General features: G+C 39.7%; 1 protein-coding gene across 1 annotated transcript in view; it reads right to left on the bottom strand.

The window, feature by feature from the left end:
* ctnnbl1 (catenin, beta like 1) overlaps nt 1-22,570 on the bottom strand; it is a 98,186-nt gene that overhangs the window by 5,342 nt on the left and 70,274 nt on the right. Inside the window, exons 14-15 of the mRNA XM_036126022.1 lie at nt 11,008-11,145; nt 9,308-9,380 (exon numbers count right to left, since the gene is read on the bottom strand). Coding sequence (XP_035981915.1) covers nt 9,308-9,380; nt 11,008-11,145 — 211 coding nt within the window. The remainder of the gene's footprint in view (nt 1-9,307; nt 9,381-11,007; nt 11,146-22,570) is intronic.

The following is a 22,570-nucleotide window of genomic DNA, read 5'->3' as shown; positions in this document are numbered from 1 at the left end:
AGTTGGAGATCAATCCTTGTTGAACAAAGTGCAACCAACAAACAAGACTATGTATTAAACTGTTTGGCCGCTACTTAATGCTTTAGTGAGATTCCTGAAGGTTTCTGGTTAAAAAAAAGTCTGATTATATAAACTCTAAAACAAATAATAAAATTACATTATTTCACTGCTGCAACTCTCCTCCCTCCCATGTGGAGGCAAACCCACTTTAGACATATTACAGACACCTAAAGGATGTGTCTGATCCATACATTTTTAAATATCCAAAAATTGCAGACTTCTGCAATTAGGAAATTGCGTCTTTTAAAACTGCGATTATATTGCAAATGCAATTAAATGTCCGGCCCTAGTAAAAACATGAGTTGTGTCATATGTGACCCGCCACAGCAAAACCAGGAACAAGTCTCCCCAGGGCTGTTTTCAGTCATTTACAGATTCTGAACGAGTGGACTCTAAGATTTCCAATTATGTCAAAGTTGTGGAAATCAACAAAGAATTGAAGAATATATTACCATTTGAATGCTGGCACTCTGCAAAGAAGATTAGTGAGAAAACAGGCCTCAAAGTTTCTTTAGAATCACCCTCAGCCAGGGAGTGTTAACAAAAGCTCTTGATTTGAATTACTTTACTTTATAATTACAGTCATTTAAAGCACAGGGGTTTATTCATAACTTCAATAAGCATATTTTGCAATAAAACAAAAATCACTATTTTCTCAGAAATTTAAGGCTTTTTATGTGTTTCTCAGTTTGTGCTGTGTCTACTTGTTTCTACTTTTGCTGTGGCGGGTCACATATTAGTGAAACATCCTGGATAATATACCTGGAGGGGCTTAGTCACCACTGTGTCCTACAACACCATGAATAAAGTGTGAGATCAAAATATTGTCGAAAAGCAGCACCTTCAAACAATCCAGAAGGAACTTCTTAATTACCATGCACAAAATATTAAGGAAAACACTGTCTGACACAAACCCAACACATTCCTTTACCCCAAGAACAGAATCCCCACAGTGAAACATGGTGGTGGCAGCATCATGCTGTAGGGATGATAAGCTGTAGGGATGGGGAAACTGGTCCAAGTCGAGGGAAAGATGGATGGTGCTAAACACAGGGATATTCCTCAGTAGAACCTGTGTCACTCTGCCTTTGATTTGAGACTGGAACAGAGGTTCACCTTCCAGCAGGACGATGACCCAAAGCATCCTGCTAAAGCAACACTGGAGTGGTTTAAGAGGAAACCTTTAAGTGTGTTGGACTGGCCTCTCAAACAATCAATTTTAATTCCAGGTTGTGAGGCAACAAAAATAAATAAGTTTTTTAATCTCTGTATACAGACAACTCCTCTAATAACTTACCTCCACAAAAGCAGACCGAGAAGCTGCAAACTATGATTAACTGCAAGCACTACTCATTTATTTATTTAACCAGGAACTCAGCATTGAGATTAAAAATCTCTTTATCAGGGGAGACCTGGACTAAGACAAGAACAGGTCACCATCAGCCGGAATAAAGTCCAGATGTTGACATCCAGCATGCAGAAGAAGCATTGCTCCTGTTTATATTGAACTTTTATATAATTTATGTGCAGTGGGAAATAAAAACCTTCAAAATTATAAATACTTCTAAACAGTATAGCAATGAACTACATTTAAAAATGTCACAAAAACGTGTTCGACTTGTGCGTCACTGCTAAATACGTTGGATATTACAGTCGATAAAATAGAATTTTACATTTTACTCGACCAAAACTGAGAATTGTTATCTTAACCTAGTAAAACCCAGCCTGACCACTGGTCCACCGCTCTTTATTAGAAATGTGAAGAAAAAAAAACAGCTCTATTGACACGTATACCCATATTCTGCCATGTCTAAATTAAAGCACAAAATTACTTTTTTTATTATCATGCATCCATTTTTTTCTTCTTACATATGCAGCAACATATGACATTTAAGAGTCGGGCTGCAAATATTGGAGGCTTTTATTTCAAGCATAACCTTTAAAAAAAGCTGCAAAAAAACAGGACGAGTGCTTGGAAGCAGAGCTGGTGGGGAAGCAGACCTGCAGGGTACGTGATAGGCTTCTTGAGAAGTTTTCAGTGCTGCTCAGGTCAGAAGGCAAACAGTGACAGTAACCCAAGCCAGAACACGGAGGTCACTGTATCATTGGGTATTCTGAGGAGAATGAAATTACGACAGGCCACCTTCATTGTAACTGAGTTATGAAAGTGCGGACAGCGATGCCGAAATATGCAGGGGTCAAGGTTTGGACTACAGGACGGAGATCTGCAGCAGCCACGCTATCAGCCTAAAAGGGCTGCATTTTTGGGCTCACTGAGCCCTAAAAGCAGTTAAAGGGACAGAGGGAGGGAGAATAAAAAAAAAACCATGAGAATCTACAGCCTCTTTTACCGCCTGCCTGTCATTGTGAACCTGTTTCTTCATCTCCGTGTCTATGAATGGCTCTGCAGTCAGCCATACATACAGAAAGGTCAGAGATTCGGTGACTCCTCAACTCTCCGCCAAAGCCTTTCTTCAACATGCTGCCACCCTCTCCTCCCGTCACCACGGCAACACGGCAGAGGACAATACAGTACTGAGCATTGCCATTACTCAGGTCAGTGACTAGGACTGATCTGCCATGAATACAAGCAGAATCATTTCCAGGAGCCATTTCTGCAACTGCAGCCAAGGATGGGGACACAGTGGGGAGCTTTAACTGTGGTTACAGCTGCAGATGGAGCAGCATAAGTCATTGAAAGCACGGCTCTGCGAGCATGAAGCTGCACGAGTGCAGCTACACCAGCGATGGGAGGCAGAGGCACTGTAGGGGAGTGTTGATAAAGGTAAGCTATGAAGTGATGTAGTCTGTGTTTTTTTAAGAAGCAGATCACCAAAATACAACAACTAAACCTGTAGTCAACAAATTAAAAGAAGGTACTGCCGGATATGGCATTTTGGTATATTTTTGTAAAATATAAAATCAGCTTTATATTTCATAAAACCAGTCGAAAGCTGAACAACTCGTGTGACAAGACATCACCTCAGGGCATTTCCGAATCCATTCAGGGATGGATTCCATCAGATTTTCCTGGCAGATATCAGTTCAAAAACCATTAATCCCTTAAAATATCAAACCTTCAAGGCAAAAATGACAGAGCAAGCTATACTGTGATACTCCCACCACCATATTTCCTGATCCTTGTTACACTCAGTCAATTAAAGAACAGGACGACTGTCAGCAGCAGCTTTAAATCCCTTTTTTGCTCAAAATACTCAACTTTTTGCTACAAAGTCAAAACTACCTTCATTTTAATCAGAGGTTCTCTGTTGGTTGCCTTGCCTTTACATAAAGTGTATGGTTTCTAAACTCTTAGGATTTGGTTTTTAACCTCTTTTAGTCCACTAAGTAGAAACAATACATTCTATATATCCATCTCTATGTATATTTCTTTTCTAAAAAAAGATCAGAGATTTCCTTCATTCCACTCTTGACCAACATGAATTATAAATGAAAAACTGACAGATTTTCATTCCTTTATCAATCTAATTGCAAATTGGTGGAAGACACAAATATAATTATTTAATATTGATTGACATAAGTCTGCTTACCTGTAATATATTTCAAAAACTCCTAATAACAGAAGCAGACCATTTTTCAAGCGCAACTACACATTTCTACATTTTCACATTGTGAATTCGCCTTGAAGCAAATTTGCAAATACTAGGGCTCCATGACATCAGTAAAATAGCGGATTGTTTTGTTCTCTCATGTTCCATAATCCTTTAGCATCTTCAGCAACTAAAATATACACCGGATGCCAGCAAAAGAGCTTTTTATATGGCTGCATATATTTTAGGGATGCAGAATGTGAATGCATGGCACCTGAAATATAATATTCATACTAAAATTGCATGCAGGTAGTCCTCTGCGATTGCAGAGTCAAACTGGGACAGTTGAGTTGAGGACTGACAGCCTGTTCCCACCTTGTGCCTGATTCACCCACTGAGCCACCTAGCATCCATATGTCCTTAACTACCTTTATCATCATCAGTAAGTAAGCAGATAAGTAGAAATAGTCTAAACAGAGCAAGACTGTCCAACAATTACAAATTACACCAGAACATGGTCAACATGCCTCCAGTCGTAAACTTAGACTGTGTGGATGCCAGCAATAACCATAACTCAGAAAAGCCATGAAGCCATGACCTATCAACAACACCAATGTTTAAAAGTAAATGTCCCCTACGGAGACAGGTCCATGTTTGTCTTAGGTGGGGGTAAAATCTAACATATTCAAATTTTGTTATCTTTTGATCTTTATAACAGCATAATCATTTTGAACATTGATAAAATGGTAAATGCACTGAATTTCTATACCACTTTCCAAGTCATACTGGCCACTCAAAGCACTTTACAGTATAGCCACAGTCACCCAATCACACTCACTAGTTCACAAACCAATACACAGATCGACAGGCAATATGAAGCATTATGTTCACCTTGTTAAAACTATCAATGAATAAATATAATTAAAAGAAAAATCTATAGAAATAAATCACCCTGTTAATGTTGAATTTGAGTGATTTGTACAATGTGTTATTTAGTACCTGTTAATGTCTTTATATGCTCCCCTCCTGCACTATAAACTGCACTAAAGGGTTTGGAATGTTTTCTTCTCACTTTTGAGTCCCATAATATTGTGAAACCCAAGTTTAAAATCTACATTTAAAACCTTTGTTATCTAATCTGCCAAACATGTTCCAAGACATACTATAAATTTCAGCGTCATAAGCGAGGCGTAGCACAGTGAGTTTATTGGCAACGATGCGACTAGCTTAACAGTGGCAAAGATGTTGGAGGTAAGTTACCTTAAGTTTGTTCTGGAGAGACATTGATGAGGGGGTTATTATAGCATTACAGTTAACTTGAACAGACTGTTATGAGCCATTAACAGCACACGGTCTGCAAACATCACTTATTAAATTAGGCGTGTCCTTTCACAGTAAAATGCCTGAAATGTCCACCCGTTCAGAGATGCGGCCTGTAGTTTACAAACTGCTTTGTTGTTACTCCAGAATACACGGAAAAAGCATCAAGTCTTAAGACTGCAAATCTGAGTCTGAAGTCCTTGTTTTTGCGACTTGAGTCCAAGTCTGAGACTTGGGTCACTATCTCTGACCTCTAAACATTGTCGATTCAAAAAGACTAAAACTAAATAGGAATCAATTTAAGCAATTTATCAGTCGCACCAAACTGGGAAGCTTTGCAGGGTGAAAAGAATCACATTGAGCAGTTTTTGTTTCAAACACAAGTGTTTCTGTCACCTTTCTTGGTAAAAGCTCAGGGTTCATCCAGGCACAAGTGATGTGAGAGACAGATCTTTACATCTTTAGACTACATAACACTCAGCCTTCCAGTCTGAGTGACTTTTTGCCAACAATTTGCTATCAAACACCTCATGAACAAAGCCCAACCTTCCAGGATGCCATTCTCATCCTCAGAATTAGACTTGGAATCAAGTCTCCAACAACGGAACACCTCACAGCGGGGTTTCACGTCATCACTTGGAGGAGAGCCATTTCCCCCCGCAGTGCAGCTTTAAATTTGGTGAGCTAGAGCCATTAAGGGTCAAAACAGTTCAGTCGGTGGCACACTCTGCATGTGCTTAACCTTTTCCTGCAATTTCAAGTTGACCAGGTGGGGCACTTGAAATGGGAAAGGTCTGCACATGTTGGCCTGCTGGAAAGGGTGAGGACACACACTGTGAGCCCGAAACGCAGAAATATATTAAAGGTGATCAGACGCTCTGGTGCTTGGCTAGTATAGATGCACAGGCAAAGATTCTGACTACTTATAGTGCGTTTTGTTGCTGGCTATTGCGTAGTAAGGACAAACTCAATCATAAAATGATATACTCGCTACTAAGGCCAGGAGTGAAAACAAATATGTAATTAATATAATGGTAACTCTTTCATACACACAAACAAAAACAGTGTTAGTAAGCCAAAACACTGTGTGGACAAGCCAGGCACAAGTGTATGCAAATATGCAGATGAACACTAAAGCGACACCACACAACAACAGGTTCCCGTACGTGTGCGCAAACACAAATGCGCTCTGAGGACTGGAAAATTGCCACGCTTGCTGGCGAGTGTGACGGATGACTCCATCTACAGCGCTACATGCCACAAAGGCCAGAGGGTGTGTGATCGGAGCGCCGTCCTCAAGCTGTACCCGGCGATTAAACAGGAAGGATGGATGTCGCACAAGGACAAAAGTAACACACCTGCTACATCTTTGAAAAGCAAACAAAAACCGAATATGGCAGGACAGGGAACGTTAAAGCAGAAACAGTCTGTTTCATTCTCACAGGGAGACTCTGATTACACTGCAGTGCAAATATACATGCCAGGAAGCATCTGAGTGTAGCGTTTTATAATCTAAGCACTGGCAATATGTATAAAAACCAATAAACACTTCTGCCAGGATGGATTTTCCTGGATTTACTATCGTTACATCTTTAGTCTTCCATCTGTATTTTATATGCAGTAGACACTTCAGCACCGCCATGCTATTAAACTCCATTTGTGAGGTCTCTATACAGCCACAAGATGTGTAAACCATGACTATTTACTTTAAAAATGTCCCAGTATAAAATTTTATACCGTACCCTTGAAAAGTATTCATACCCATTGAACGTTTCCCGCATTTTGTCAAATTCTGACAAACAGACCGACCAGGGCACCCAATTGCAAGTTTTGTGCTGCTACACAGTTTGTAGGAAATTACGAAAAATACTTCTTATGACATTCTGGGACTTGACGGGCCACATAACTGCATTGCGTTGTGGGATACATGGGCATTGGGAAACGGACTCCTGTTTGTTTACATAGCTTTAATCCAAAACACCGTCTTTATAATAAAGTTAAAAACACAGTGCAAACGTGCTGTGTCATTAATCGCTTTGGGGAAAATAACAATGACATTTCACTGGGGGGAAAAAACAAGGCAGTTATTTGTACCAGGAGGTTTGACACTATCTGTAAAAGTTAAACTAATATTTTGTGGGGAAGATGCTGAAAAACATACTAAGCACTGCAGAACATTTTCTCCTGTAATTCACCCTCCTAATATATATATACAGTGGTCATATAGCTTTTCAGCCATACAAAAGGTTTGTATTTTCAAAAGGTAATATATTTCTGTGCAGTTTAAGGGGAGTTTTTCTTGGGGAAAAACAAAGAATGAGAAGATGCTTCACAACGTACCAGAAATTTATTTCCTCTGCTAACTGTAAAATGACTCAGCTACTTGCAAAGAGCTGTCGACAACAAGAGTAAACAAGACTCTCCAGGCAATTTCAGCCTCAGGAGAAGTTTGAAAAAAAAAAAAAAAAAAAAAAGAAATGTCCCAAGAAGTGTGGGACTCCTGTGCACTGGCCCGTTGTGTGCCTAAAGCAGCAGTGTAGTAGCAGTATTTCAAATTGCTGACTACTAGTATCTGATCAATCAGCACATTTGAATATAAACCAAAAATAATCACCTGGTCAGGGTTAATGTAGCTTTTTTATGAGTTTTCTGCCTTACCTGGTCAATGTGAGTGCTCAAATGTGACACTACTGTGCCTTAGCCTTTAAAGACTTTGTGTTCTTTGTTCAATACTGGAGTCTGGCTTTATACTAGTCTAATTCTGAGGTGATCCTAGTGCCACAAACATCTAGGAATTATTCCCCCTTGTGATTTCATACACAAAAAAAGGTTTCCTTTACATAGACCTGTGTTTTTAAAGAGCCGCTGCTCAGTGTAGAATCATCCAGTTCAAGTTTGATTGGTCCAAGTATTTTAGATTTCGCACCAGAGAGGATCAAACACAGTCCTAATCAATAACAACAGATTTACTGCATGGCCTATACTAAGCCCTGAAGCAAATGGGAACCTCGGCACAGTTAGCTACTAATGGTTGAACTGTCACTGTATCCTTAAGTGTTTTGCACTTTGTCTGTCACACTATCATTGCTTCTTTCTTTCCTTCTTTACAGAGTACCTAAAATGCTGCTGCATGGACTATTTTCACTTGATGGGGGCTTCTTCGCTGCTTTTTTAAGAAGAGTTGTTGGACGGCCTTCATGAGCAGCTTGTGAGCAGGCTGTCAACACGACGGGGCTAAACAGGAGGTAATCATTTTCCAACTCCACAATATAAGTCTTAAAAAAAAAAAAAAAAGACATACTCCAACTATACCATACTCGGAGCTCATAAATAAACACTACAAACTCAGAACCTGACAGCAATGGATCAGACTTCATCTTTACAAGGAAAAATCGTGCCATTTCAGAATTTCCACATGTTATGTCATAAGATCTTCTCCTACCCTTTGTGGTTTTCAGACAAAAAAGGAGGTACTTCTTGCAATTAATAATGACAAAGTACTATGAGGTTCCTATGACACAAAACATTATTTATTGTGAAGTTTCTAGAGTAAAAAGTAATGTGAGGTTATTTTAAGCTAAAGCACTGTCTTATGAAATTCCCTTGATGGAAAACTAGTAGTAATCAACTTTGCATTATTTTCCAACGGACAGAGGCAGTAAAAGAAATGTCTTGAACGGGAAAACTACAGAAGATGTGAGGGCTGAAGTGACATAAAATTGTAAGAAATTATATGGATATATGGTTATTACAAAATACTTTGGGCCCCTATATGTAATCCAAAAAGATTTCAGCAGATGGATGACAGAGTAGCATACAGTACTGTTAACAAAAGTCTACATCCCTTTTTACAACATATTTGTTTTGCAGGGTAATTATTGAATATATACTGGAGGAAAAAAAAGAAAAAGACGTACATCTGATAAGATCTCAATCATTGGTTTTAAGTATTTATAAAAATATGGATTCAAAGGGTATGATGTAATAATTTTAAATCATTCCTACAGAGAGGCTGAGCTGAAAGAAATTGTATGTGTGTATCAATCCCACACCAAATAGCTCAAAAGTTAAGATGTTGACATTATTAGTTATCCTTAACATCAAACTATTGCATAATTTAAAGCTAAAGGCAGTAAGCCTCACAGCGATGAACACTAAATGGGTCTACCTCAGAGGCAGTGTGGTCATCATTGAGAACAACATTGTACCACCTCACTCAAACGTGTTTATGTGAATGAGTGACAATATAACATGCAGCACACAGAGCGTAAGCGTAGAACTGAAAACACCGTATGGGCGTATGTGTGAATCAGAGAATAAGAGACACTATGAAGAACTTTACAGAACCTGTTTACAAGACATTAAGCCGTACTCACCTCTCATGATGTGGCGCACCACTTTGACAGAGCCTCCTCTTATGTTAAGAATTTGATGCACCCGCTGCTGCAGCTAAAAGAACAAAAGCATTTATTAATTACAATTATTGTTTTCACAGAAGCTTTAGGAAGATGATCTTTCTATTTAAAGCTGCTGTTTCAGCATGTTCAAATTATATTTTGGTCTCTGCAGCACGCTTGTCACAGGAAATTAAATGAACAACAACTTCCAGGTTTGTCTATTTATTAATGCCTTCACTGACTAGTTGTTGATGTAAAAGTCTTACTGGATAAAAGCACCTGTGTTCTACTGCTATCAGATGCAATGTGTTCAATATGTTGGCTGATTTAAAGAAACACCAGGGGTTACTGATTGAAAATGGCAGCAGAATTGATTATGTTTGTTTCCCCCAAGAAAATAATTGCCCAATGTTTTCTCAAAATCCCAAACAGCTTTTGGTGGAAGCAGTGTGATGATGTGGGACATCCAATGGGACATTCAATGATTTTCCCTTCTGGAAAATCATTGGATTTGGCAATCTCAATACAGGAAGTATCATGAGATGACACTGCCGCAAGCAGCGATCCCATATCTTCATTTTTAAGGACCAAACCATCCTCCAAGATGTCAACTCTTGCTGTTTGGGTTTGGGGATCAAGCTGGTGACCAGTATGACAAGGAGGTGCCAGCTGTTATGGTTGTGTGCATTTCTCTACAGCACTACTACTGAGGCCAATGTTTGTTGAATTACAAATTAGATAAATGGTCAATATGTGTTACATCTTCGAGCGTCAATCATCAAGGCCAATAATAACCACTGAATACAAGTCAATGGCAGAATATGCTGTTTGGCATTGTTGGAGAGGAGTTTTAAGTTTTTCGTCGACAAAACCAACATGCTCAACTCTGCTGCACAACCCGGAAAGAAGCTTCCTGTCAAATGTGGCATCCTTTATAAATAAACAGGTTTCCTTGGGATTTACTGCCAATAATCTTTGTTAAAATAAGGAAAGAATCTGCCCAACAGAAATTTACCTACTTTTTTTTTGTTAAGTATATGATACTAATCTAGCTGATAATGCAGCTTTTAGCTCTTTAAAAGGAAAAATATTATATATAATCTTAGTGCTTATTTCAACTACGTATTGTTCAATCTAACTAATATCTTGAAAGAAAAGAAATCATAAAATATATAAGCTATGTGTACAGCTTTTTTTTTTGTTTGTATGAAATATGCTGGGTCAGTATGATTTACATGTTCTTATACACAAAGCGAGTAGAACTGCTTCTTCAATTTCACTTTAATGGCACAGACCAACCGATCAATATAACTAATAAAAACAAGGAGACTTGGTCAATATCAGACCAACTGTTGGTCTAATAAAGAAGAATTAAAGGTCCTAATGATTTGAACCTTTCTTTAAAAAGCATAAAATGAACAGGGTAAGATAACTTCTGGTCAAAATCTGAGTGCAAAGTGTTCATTGTTCATAACCAGAAACAAAATGAGGCCTCGAAGAGTTCAGTTAACTCAGATTAGGTATGAACTTTGTGAGCTAATTGGGCACAACAACCATATAAACAATCTGATGGCTGTCCGTTCCCACAGGCCGCTTGATCGAAAGCCTTAATGATAATTGATTGGCGAGAAAACTCATTTAAAAAGCCTGAGTCGGTACGTGTGTGTGAGTGTGTGTACCTGTGAGACCCCGGAGCTGCTGATCTCCACCATAATATAGCACAGCAGCTGAAGAACAAACAGTCCGGCGTCTAGACGGCGAAGGTAGAACTCATCCTCCATGCCGTCGTCCAGAATCTCCCCTCGACGAACCATCTCCTGCAAACACAGGAGGTGGAACACATTCAAAAACGCCAAAGTTTTTGTTTTTTTTCAACCCGTTCATAAATCTCCATTTGCTGTTCGTCTGGTAAAGGGAGGTTCTAACAAAAGAAAAATCTGAGTAATTTAGATGTGGTTTACAAGCCTCTTCCGCAAATCCATTTTTCACATCTTAACAGATGTAGAATCAATGGTTTTAACAGGGGGAAAAAAACGCTCTGACTAACATGCATCTGCACACTTGCATAGTTATTCATCTCAACAGTGCTGTCAGTATGCCAATAACACAATACTGGCAATAAGCACACAGTCCACATTAATCATCATTAGAGATTAAGAGGTAAGACTGAGAGTGGAGAGCAGAGACTGAAGTGAAAGCTGCAGGAATGGTACAGAAACACAAGTTGAGCTGTCAGACAGTTAAACAGAGCTAATAACAAACCTTACTTCTGCATCTCTTATAGAGGTTTCCTGAACTGCATTCGTTAATTACCATATTATATTATCATCTGTTTAAAAAAAAACACTTCAACAACAGACACACAGCAGGAATAGCTCTAAAGATTATCTTAAGAGTCATACCGATAGTCGGGGCATGTCGGAAGGGGAAGACGGCGGTAAAAATCGGGCAAATGATCCTGCCGTGTGAACCTGCCTTAATGGTAAGATGACTTTGTGACTGGAGGGTGTTATGTGGCAGTGACAGACGGCCTTTGTTAACAGCTGGTCTGGAGATTTCAGGTAAAAAGGCGGCAAAATTGCCCTGGTGTGCTGCATTCAACGTACACTGTGGTTTCAACTCTTCACAAAAGTGCGGTACCATTGCTAAAAATGAAAGTTTAAATTGCCATAGAAAGTGAATCGAGTCTTGTATGGAGTGCAGAGGAACAGCACTGCAGCTTCCCTACCTGTTCCTGTTCACTGCTGTTAAACAGACTGAGGCAAGGCTACTGCTTCTCCCTCGGTTGCAAGAAAGAGACTTAAGAAGTTTGACCTGTCACTTGTGTTAAGGTAACGCTGTTTCAGATCCAGAGCGGGAAAACCAAGATAAACCACATACATTGGCTTAAATTAGGTCTAGGATTGTACGTTGATTAATTAATTAGAGAAAAAAATAAAACAATGCAATAAATCTGCAAATAAATCATGGCATGTTAACCCTAGACCATCAGAACTGATGTTTAAAAGTGTAAATATCATATGCCTGAGTGAAAGGCACTCCATCTTTGCTTCACTGCGCTCCTGCTGGTTTCCCACAGACCCTGTAAGGCCAGAGGGTTGGTGAACGCATCCTGAGCGTGGCTTTAAGCCGCACCTACAGCTGTCAGTGTTTTGCGCCCTGCTGCTATTCAGGATTAGAGTGTGGCATTAACTCTAAGAAATCTGTGGGATTTCTTGGATATGTATTGGTGTGTGTGTGTCAGAAGCCAAGAGGTGACAAAAGATTGATCTGTTCCAAACTGCCTTACACAGTTAAAATCTAGGGCTTTTTATTTCAATAGGCTAAATATTGGGTATTCACACTGTGCAGCGCTGATTTGGTGGAGTGTTCTTGGGTTAGATCTACCTGCTGCAATGGAGCAAAGCTCCAGCCGGGTCACCGTGATTTTGTATCAGTGTAATGTGAGACACCGACAAAGGGGGGGCGGGGCTAGTGCGCTAGCTTTGCATAGTGCAGGGGGAGCTCACACAGAACCCCGTCACTGGGCTGTTCGTCAGGCTAATAACAGCTAGCGTTAGCTTATGTTGTCCGAGAGGTTTATAGCTTCGCTGTTGCATGTTCGGGAGCTTTACTGACTTTGATATGTTGCTCTCAAACATCCGTGGGGTACTGTTAGCTTAGCACGTAGCGTGCGTAATGCCCCAGCAGCACCCAACCTGCTTTGCTCCACATGGACAGCCTTCTCTCTTGGGAGCCTTAAAAGCATGGCTTTTTTTTTTTTTTTTATAAATTAACTGGATTAAATTCTAATGGGGAAAAATGACCAGCACCTTTAATCACCCATGATATTTAAGATTACAACGAACACAAAACAAAAAAATCAAGGCATTCTTAAGCCCAATCCTAAAGTTAGAGTCCATCCAGTGGGCCAGGTTTATACTCAACATGTAGAGCATAAATGCAAGGTGCTTGAAAGATTTTGTTGATATTGCATTATTGCTCACACTGATACCGCAATGATAACAGCAATTTTGATATATTTTGCAGCACCTGTGCAAACCTAACAAGACATTGTTAGGTTTGTAAAACAACAGGCAGGGCAAGGAGAGCATTAACCAGACAAGCACCTAAGAGGCCCCTGGAAACACTAGAGGAGCTACAGAGGTCTATTGCTCAGGTGGGAGAATCTATGAAAAAGACAAAGATTACAAATTTCAGAAATCCGGCTTTTATGGAAGAGTTGTAACAAAAAAGCCAGTGTCGAATCAAGCCCAAAAGAAGTTCTGTTTGCAACAAATTTGGCTCAAAAAAGGATGTCTCAGCCACACTAATTTACTGTCCACTCAACCAAAGCCTGTAAGAAGTACATTTTGTCAACCCACTAGACTAGATTCTGCATAGTGGGCGTGCCACCAGGAAACATAACACTCCCAGACAAAGTGTGGCACAGAGTCTGATTATAAACTGGGTTAGAAATATAACATTATGTACAGATTTCTGCGGTTTCTCAGGGTAGATAATTTAACTCTCAGAGACAACTGGAAAGATATTCTGGTGAAAAAAAACACTTTTTCATCCATTGTTGGTTCTTTTCTTCTCCTCTTCACATTAGATGGTGTGCAAACCAGGCCGTTATTCCCTTTGAGGCTTAACAAAAACCATCTCTCTCTGAATGGAACATAATTGTGCAGCTAAAAATAATATGAACAGGGGCGTGTCATTGTGTGCAGCGTCCAAGTGGCTTGCGTACACAGATATGGAGAGGTAAAACACTTAACATAGCAGGTAGGGAGAACAGTACACAGCACATCTGGGACATATTCATACTTGTAGGGTTGCCTTAAAAAAATATATAATTTTAAAAATAATTTTATCCTAGCTAACGGAAATGCACTCCGCAAAATAAAATGTTAATGCCAGCTTCTTCTAATTCTCGGCATAACAATCGAAATGATTAAAACAAGAACTGTTATTAAGGCTATTAAATTAGAGACATTTATCTCGTTAGTTTCCTCTGGGTATAACAGTGGCCTCGAGCTATTTTATTACAAAGAGGACCAATATCACATTGTTAAATAGTTTCACATCTCGTTCTTGTTTCCTGATAAGGTTACACAAAAACTGAATTTAGGCCGTATGAATATAAAATTGGTTTCTTTCCCATCTCCTAAAAAACAAAACAAGTGCATCTCTGTAATTTGTGGAGAAATTGGAAAATTGTAACGCTAATTTGAAAGCAGATTAGGCATCCGCGCAATCATCGAGGGAGAGTCCAATCCAGACGTGAACATATGCTCTTCGCAGTTTCTTCATGTCATTACTTCCCATTGTAATACGGAAGTGGATGCATAGTCTGATACCCGCCTAGGATAACCCAATTAAGCTGTTTTCAGGCTAAGCATCACCCTTTTGGCTGCGAACGGATAAACTTTTATCCAACAACATAATATAACATGGCCATGATCCAGGATTAATGGTGATTCAATGAAGTAGATTGAAAAACAATGAAATCAAATCATTTTGGAAAACTTTTCACATTTCCTTGACCATATATTTCGCTGTGATTTGCTCCCCAAAATCTCTCGTCTTTACTTCCTTTGACAAAAACTTCCCGTCAGAGGTACACTGTCCACAGGGATAATTGTACTCTATAAATAACTCCTGCAAATGTGTAACCTTAGTTGACAAATATACACGTTCCTTAAAAGAAAAAGAAAAAAAAGAGTAGCTACATTTTCTGCTCTGCCAGCACCGCAGGGGATGAAAAAAAATATATCAACTAAATAAATGTTGGACAATCTTGTACTAGAGCACCATTACTGAGTGAAGATGTGTCTGCACTCTAAATGAACTTCTTCACTGGCTTCATGATATGATCAGCAGTCGATGCTGTAAAACGGCTGGTCAATGGGACGTATCTCAAATTAGCAAATAATCAGTGTGAATAATTGTTCAGCTGGCGGTTGTTTGGCGTACAGATATAACAAAAGGAACCGATGAGATGAGATACATCACACTGAACAGTTACTTGTAACACACACGTCGCAGATTTATAAGCCGAGTCTGAAATAGCTGCTAAGGTGCAGGAAGTGGCACAAAATCAGAAAACTGATGTAAACTCACAACCCCTGATCGTCTCATTGCAATGCATGGATCTCATAGCAATTACTTGGGCCCACTCTGAGGCTTTAGTAACAGCAGCTGTAGAGACGAAAGAAGCCTTTGCAGCAGCCTAAAGGAAAACTTCAAGACTTTTTAAAAGGAAATTCTGTCGATTGCGTTGCAGTGTGAGCCTTACCTGCAGCAGACAGAACTTTAACCATGCCTTGCAAAAGTATTCATCAGTTGTTCACATTTTCAACATATTTTATTTGTACGTAATCAAATAGATCAATAGAAATAATCAGATCATTTTGAAATTTGTATTGTTTAACATTTTCTACAACAAAAATCCCAAAAAGTGAAGCATGCTATGTATTCAGTCCCCTTTATGCTGAAATGCTTCAATAAAATCCAGTATATCCAACTGTCTTTAGAAATCAACTAATGGGTAAATGGTGTCCCCCTATGTGTAATTAACCATTACACAATGCCCCCACTCACTGTAAGCTTAAATATCTTGGTCACACAAGATATTCATCGGGTGTCGGCATTAACAGAAGTTTGTGGCCAGGTTTATAATCGACAGACAGAGCGTAAATGCAAGGTGCTTTAAAGATTTTGTTGATATTGCATAATTGCTCACACTGATATTGCAACGGCAATTTTGATATATTTTGCAGCACCTGTGCAAACCTAACAAGACATTGTTAGGTTTGTAAAACATCAGGCAGGGCAAGGATAGCATTAACCAGACAAGCACCTAAGAGGCCCTGGTAACACTGGAGGAGCTACAGAGGTCTATTGCTCAGGTGGGAAAATCTATGAAAAAGACAAAGATTGCACATTTCAGAAATCTGGCTTTTATGGGGGAGTTGCAACAAAAAAGCCCAGAAGAAGTCCTGTTTGCCACAAGCCATCTAGCAAACATGTAGAGAATATAAAATAAATAAATAAATAAATAAATAAAAAATAAAAAAAACAACGGAACTGTTTGTCCAAGAGTCAGAGCGTTATGTGTAGCAGAAAACAAGCAGTGCACATCACCCTGAATCAGTAAAATAAAAAAAAACATGATGGTGGTGGCAGCATCATGCTGCGGGGAGGTTTTTTTTTTTTAACTGGGACATTGGAGGAGAAATGGATGGTCTACAGGGAAATCCAGGAAGAATACACATTTCACACAGGTGAAATCTAGTTACCAATTAGGTGACTTCTGAAGGTAGTTGGATTTTTTTTAGCTCTGTCACATTAATGGAGCTAAATACAAATGCATGTCCTACTTATCCTTTTTGTATCGATGTGAAAACATTTCCCCCTTTTAGCTCCGCTTCACAGTTGATCTAATTTGAATTGGTTTGTCAGATAACGTACCACTAAAACACGTGGAAGCTGCTGCTGCAGCCTGGAAGGCCCAGAGGCCAGAAAACAGCAGGACTGACAGCTTAAACGATGACTGTTCAGGTAGCTGACCAACTGGGAGTTCAAACGCGTTACACTGACCCAAAGTGCTCATCAGAAAGACTGACAGGAGCCGCCGCTTCAGAATGTGACATTGCGCTGATCAGACAGTTAGCGCCGAAACCTCAACCTCTTTGGCTGCTCTGTTGTCCTCACAAAGAAAAAGTAGGAAAAACATTTTCAAATAAGATGTTAGACAAGTCGACTGCTGCATCCTCTGGGGAGCCTTGCTCTAATAGAACGGAGACAAGATGTTCAACACAAGATGAATCAAACTAGACCTTAAAATCTCTGCGAGGACGGGGAGGTTTTGAGCAATGACAAGTCCATTAAATATTCATTATTGAAAGCAGAGGAAGAGGACTTCTGGGATATTAAAAAAAAAAGCCTTCGTCGCTGCGCTGTGGCTGCAGTCATTACAGAGGCAGAGTTTTGTCCACGCGTGAGTTTTGACACTGTGGCCAATATCCTTTATGTGTCAGCTTGGTCCCTCAGGCAAACACTGGTCAGAAGAAGCGGAGAAAGAAAAACGGGTTGAAAAGAGGGATTGGACAAGTAAATTACTGCAACCTCAGGGGAACCTTGCAGCCCTGCTACAGTACAGGCAAAGTAATAAGCAGTGATTTTCAGTCTCAGTCCCTTTAATGTAACTCAACTGCACTCTGCTTTTGTGCTTGTTGGATGGAGCGTCTATGATGTATGGAGGGCTGTGTGTAATGTTTTAACCCATTTATTAGTGTATGTGCATGTTTGCATGACATCGAAAATACTTTTAGTCACAAAGTTTTCATTTGGTTTGTATTCCTGTGCTTCCTTTGTTGTGGAAAGCTAAAAAGCAGATTTAAAGCGATTTCTGTAAACATTTTTGCTCAACCCACACTGTGTGGGAGTGAGAATGTGAGCAAGACGTATTGTCCTCAGAAGGCTTAAGCAAACACCAGAAGGTGAACTGCGATAGCCTTATGATGAAAAGATCGAACACAAGTTGATGTTGAAGTCAAGTTGTAGCAAAGTAAATAAGTAAAAGTCTCAGACCTTGAGGCAATGTGCTGATTTGTTGTTGTGACAGAGAGAATGAACATGCCACGCTCTCTTGGGAGAAGAACAATTACGGATTGTTCCGTAAAGAGGGGCAAGGCAAAACAACAAGGTTTCTAGGAGGCAAGGGGAACCCACTAATAAAGACAAGTTAAATATGTGATGGTTTGTCCAGTCATTAAAATGCTTCACATTAGAATACAGTTTAGCTGACTAATCAGCAGGTTGTTATTGCTGGTTTCAGGGGGCTTCCTTTAATGCTCATTTGGTTGCTTAAGTATAGCAAACCTGTTTCTTCTTTAATCCCGGCTGGATGACAACAGCACCCTGGCTCCCTGCACAACCTCCTTTCCCAAAGCTATGAATCTTTTCTATGGTTTTCCTGCTTTTCTCCTCTCCACCCTGGCAACTCCATTTCAAACATCTTTTGACCTAAATATCCTCTGCACAAATTTGAACTATACCCGCCTAGCATCTCAAACTTTATGGCCAAAAACACTAAACACGGGTTGTCCCTCTGATATAGTCATTCTAGTTCCTCCCAATAAAGCCATGTGCTCTGTCGCCCCCAGCTCCAATACCTCCTATTTTGTCTGGACCATCCTCTCCAAACAATATATCATAGCTGCCAAAATTACCATCTTATAAGCGTTCCATTTCAATATTAAAAAAATCCTGTCAAAAAGAAACCATTAAGACTAATTTCCATCCTTCCCGATCTCTCTTCTTCCTCTCCCTAATGTACATCTGCTGCTATGAATGAACCCATGCACTTTAATTCATCTTCCTTTGCCACCTCTACTTCTCGCCATCTCACTGCTCATCTTGTCTCCATCTGATTTGCACACATGTATTCTTGTTCGCTTCCACTAAATCCTAAAACCTGGGGTTGGAAAACACAAGAGTACTCCAAATGCTGATCTCAGGCCGGGTTGTACGAGGAAAGGCATTGTGTGTAAAGCTAATACCCTTTCCCAAATCAAATATGCCAAACAAACAACTAACTTGTTGAAATTGAAACTCTTTTGTTTCAGGTTTCAAACATTTGTACTGATATAACAACTGCAAGAGATGTCACTGTGACAAGAATTAACCCAAACCTCAGTCACAATTCTCTAAGCTAAGCAACCTCGAGCCTAAGGGGGGCAGTGGTGAGTCCTGATTTAAGGATCAGCACACCACAAAACAGCAAGAAAAACAAAAAAATAATTCTTATTTAAAAATACACAAACGTATTTTACTTGAGTAGAAGGGGGTAAATGGTAAAAAGGCGTCTACAGAAGCCTCGTGCAGGAGTCTCCGCAATAACATTTTGAATCTTTTTTCCTCGAGATTAAAGGGTAACTCACCCCCAAATCAACTTTTTTTCAATAAACTGTTAATATGGTTGTCTTATAGTACTGTGTACATATCCTGGTTGTTATTTTGAAAATATGTGGGCATATTTATTGAAATCCTGCTTTTGAGTTGTCAGTGTGGCGCCCTCGTAGGGTTAAACAGTGGTCTTGCATTGAATTTCAAATTAACATTGTTTTCGGTGGCTGAGGTGTAATTCGGAGACTGTGACGTCGGTAGCTCTGCCGCTGTGGGGTATAAACACTGAGCTATATCATACACTGGAGTGCTAATCACCGTCTGTTTGAACGAGTCGCTTTGAAGCCACCAGCCGCCATATTGGTACTCCCTATTTCCCCCCCAGTAACTAGGGAATATGTGCGCTACAGCATCAAATGACGAGGATTTTCTCATGTTCAGGGGAGGCTTAAGACTTTTAAAATGTAAAATGCCATATAGTTTTATGTTATGTTCTAAAAATATGAAGTACTGAGAAAGTCATGTGCTGAAATATTTTGCATTTTATTCATTTAAATATATATGTTTAACATTTATAAATATATAAATAACAATGTACAACAACATATATTTACATATGTGTATACATATATATACATATATACATATACACATACTTATATATACATATATGTATATTTAATATGAATAACATGTAAAATATTTCAGCACCTAATTTCCTAGAAGTTGATAGTGTTAGTACATCCACTGACTGTAGAATTACCTGTGAAACGTTTTCACTCAGCCAGAAAACTGCTTGTTGTTGCAACCAAATCCTGTGGGATTCTGTGAGAGTATGGAGTAGCAAGATGGCGGCCAGTGGCTTCAGTTTTTCGGCAAAATCAGCACTCCAGTGTATTATACAGCTCAGTGGGTATAAAAGCAGCTCTATCTTAAAAAAACAAAACAGCTCCCTTGTGCCACCTTTGCGAGCACTGCTGCACTTTTCAAACCCTCTAGCGACTTTTTTTCCTTCAAAAAAGCAACTACAAACACATGTACCAACTTTTTATGTCATTGGCAAATTTACGTGACAGCACCCAATTGATCTGTCTTGAAGCAGTTGGGAAGGGGGTGCTGTGAGACCGCGGTGAAGTTAGTATTAGGTTGGATATTGGATATTCGTCCTACGCGGCTTCGATAGCCAGCCAGCGGAGAGAGAGCCGCAGCCCCAGATCAGCCTCCCTGTATCGGCTCGAACAGGAGGCAGACGCCGCTGAAGCCACAGAGCGCCAATGTCCACTAAAATTAACTTCTATATCTGCCTTCCCTCGTATTAAAACGGGAAGGCAAGATCAACCATGTCCATATTACAAATGTATCATGATGAATCAAAGCTGCCAGTGATCCAGCAGCTCAAACTAATAAGGCTCTGGACCGCTGGGCTCCACAAGCCTCCCTCAACCTCCAGGGATGAGGGGGGTGAAAAATCCTCCCCCTCAAAAGACCGAACCGGGGCGTAACTACCAGCATAACTCTGCTCACACTCCATAACTCAAAAGTGGCAAATCAAACTTGCGGCTGCTCCCCCCATCCTGAACACAGCCCACTGTGGATCCCCGCCCACTTTGATGGAATTTCTTAAATTTGTCTGGGGCGGGATTTTGCTCTTACATTGGGGTGAGTTATAGCCTCGTGAGACCATCCTGATCTCGCGAGCTTTCAAGGTTTCACTCGCAGATCAGTCTGGCTACTTTCCGTTAAATAAAATTTGGAGCCGTTCACCAAACGAACGTCCAATCAGCGTTGGCTTTGAGGCGGACTGAGGTGTGACGCAACGAGAAGAGCGACAGTTCAGTCTAAAGAAAATGGCGGCTTCAGCCGATGAAACTAGCGTTAGCGTGGCTATCGAGCAAGTTTTATCGGAATTAAACAGTATTTCTTCACTGAAAGAAGAGCAAAACACTTCTCTGGAGGCTTTTCTCAGACGAAAAGATGTTTTTGCTCTTCTCCCGACTGGTTTCGGCAAGAGCTTGTGGTTGTGTTTTCGTCGTCGCTGTTAGTACGTCATATGCTTTGTTGATCTGATTGCTTTATTTGGCCCGTCTATCACCAACATAGGCCAATCAGCTAACCAGTATTTTCGCCCCTTCCCAAAATTACTTCAACGGAAGGTTTTCAGATGGATATGCGGAGCAAATCCATCTGGCGGAATCAGGTTAGGTGAGTTACACTTCAAGAGAAAAAAAAAAAAAAAACAACTTCTCACAAGAATAGAAACGTTTTTTTTCTCATCATATCGAGAAAAATATCCTGATAAGTTATTTGGTGATCCTGCATTCAAATACGTGTCGTAAACTACATGATCCATACTAAGAAGTTGTAGTATAATAACTGTCTTTCATTATTAAAAATGTGGATATTTCAGGTCTGCTCAACTTGTTCAAGCTAGGAAATATGAGAATGGCAGTCCACTATTATATTTCTAAATAGCTTTAGTTTTCTTGCAATGTGAGAATCTTTTAAGAATTTCTCCAGAATTTTCAAACATCTTACGTTACTTAAACCCCCAGTGTGTAAGATTTACACACATCTAGTGGTGCGCTAAATGATGTACAAATGACCCGCTAAGTGCGTAATGACTACCACAGAAGCCGCTGAGTATCATAATTATAAAGTATCACAATGTCAACAAGTAGTATGTCCTCCATGCAATTGGTACCAAGCTACTGGTAACAGTATAGCTAATGGCTACGGACATCGTGTGAAATGCTTTTGGTCACCTGCAGACCCAGAGATCATCAGATGAAGTGAACGGGAGAGGGAGACAAAGACGCACATACTAGGTGTCTCTGCCGGGAGGACAGAATTGCTGGACTACACTGCCCTATTTCTAATGTAATGCCAAAACAAACCTGTTACACTTAATTAGTTTACCTGTCTTACTTACTTGGTAATAGGTATGCCAATATGGACTCATTTTCTCCAAGTTATTAATTATTTTTCTTTTGTTGGTTAATTTTGCTACCCTCTTACTGGGAAAAAGAGTATGGATGGTTCTCCATTTCAACAGAAAACCACAAATAGAATGATCTACTTTGGTCATCTTTGATGTTTTATACTCCTCCACTGACAACACGACTTCATATACAGGTAAAATGTGTAAGGCTAACAAGTTTGTCCCCTTTTGGCTACTGTAATCAAAAATGGTGACGCAACACGGCATCTTCCATTGGGCGCAACGCAACCTGTGTATTTATAAAGTAGCTATGAGAAAGCTTTCATTTTGATGTGATTGTTATTAGCAGAAAATGCATTTATGAAAGCAATACTTGATTTTTGTTAGTTAAAACTCAAATTACTTACACT

Source organism: Fundulus heteroclitus, chromosome 1, assembly GCF_011125445.2.
Source record: "Fundulus heteroclitus isolate FHET01 chromosome 1, MU-UCD_Fhet_4.1, whole genome shotgun sequence".
In the NCBI taxonomy this organism is placed as follows: domain Eukaryota; kingdom Metazoa; phylum Chordata; class Actinopteri; order Cyprinodontiformes; family Fundulidae; genus Fundulus; species Fundulus heteroclitus.
Note: the sequence above shows the minus strand (reverse complement) of the source record. Positions and strands in the feature narration are given on the sequence as shown.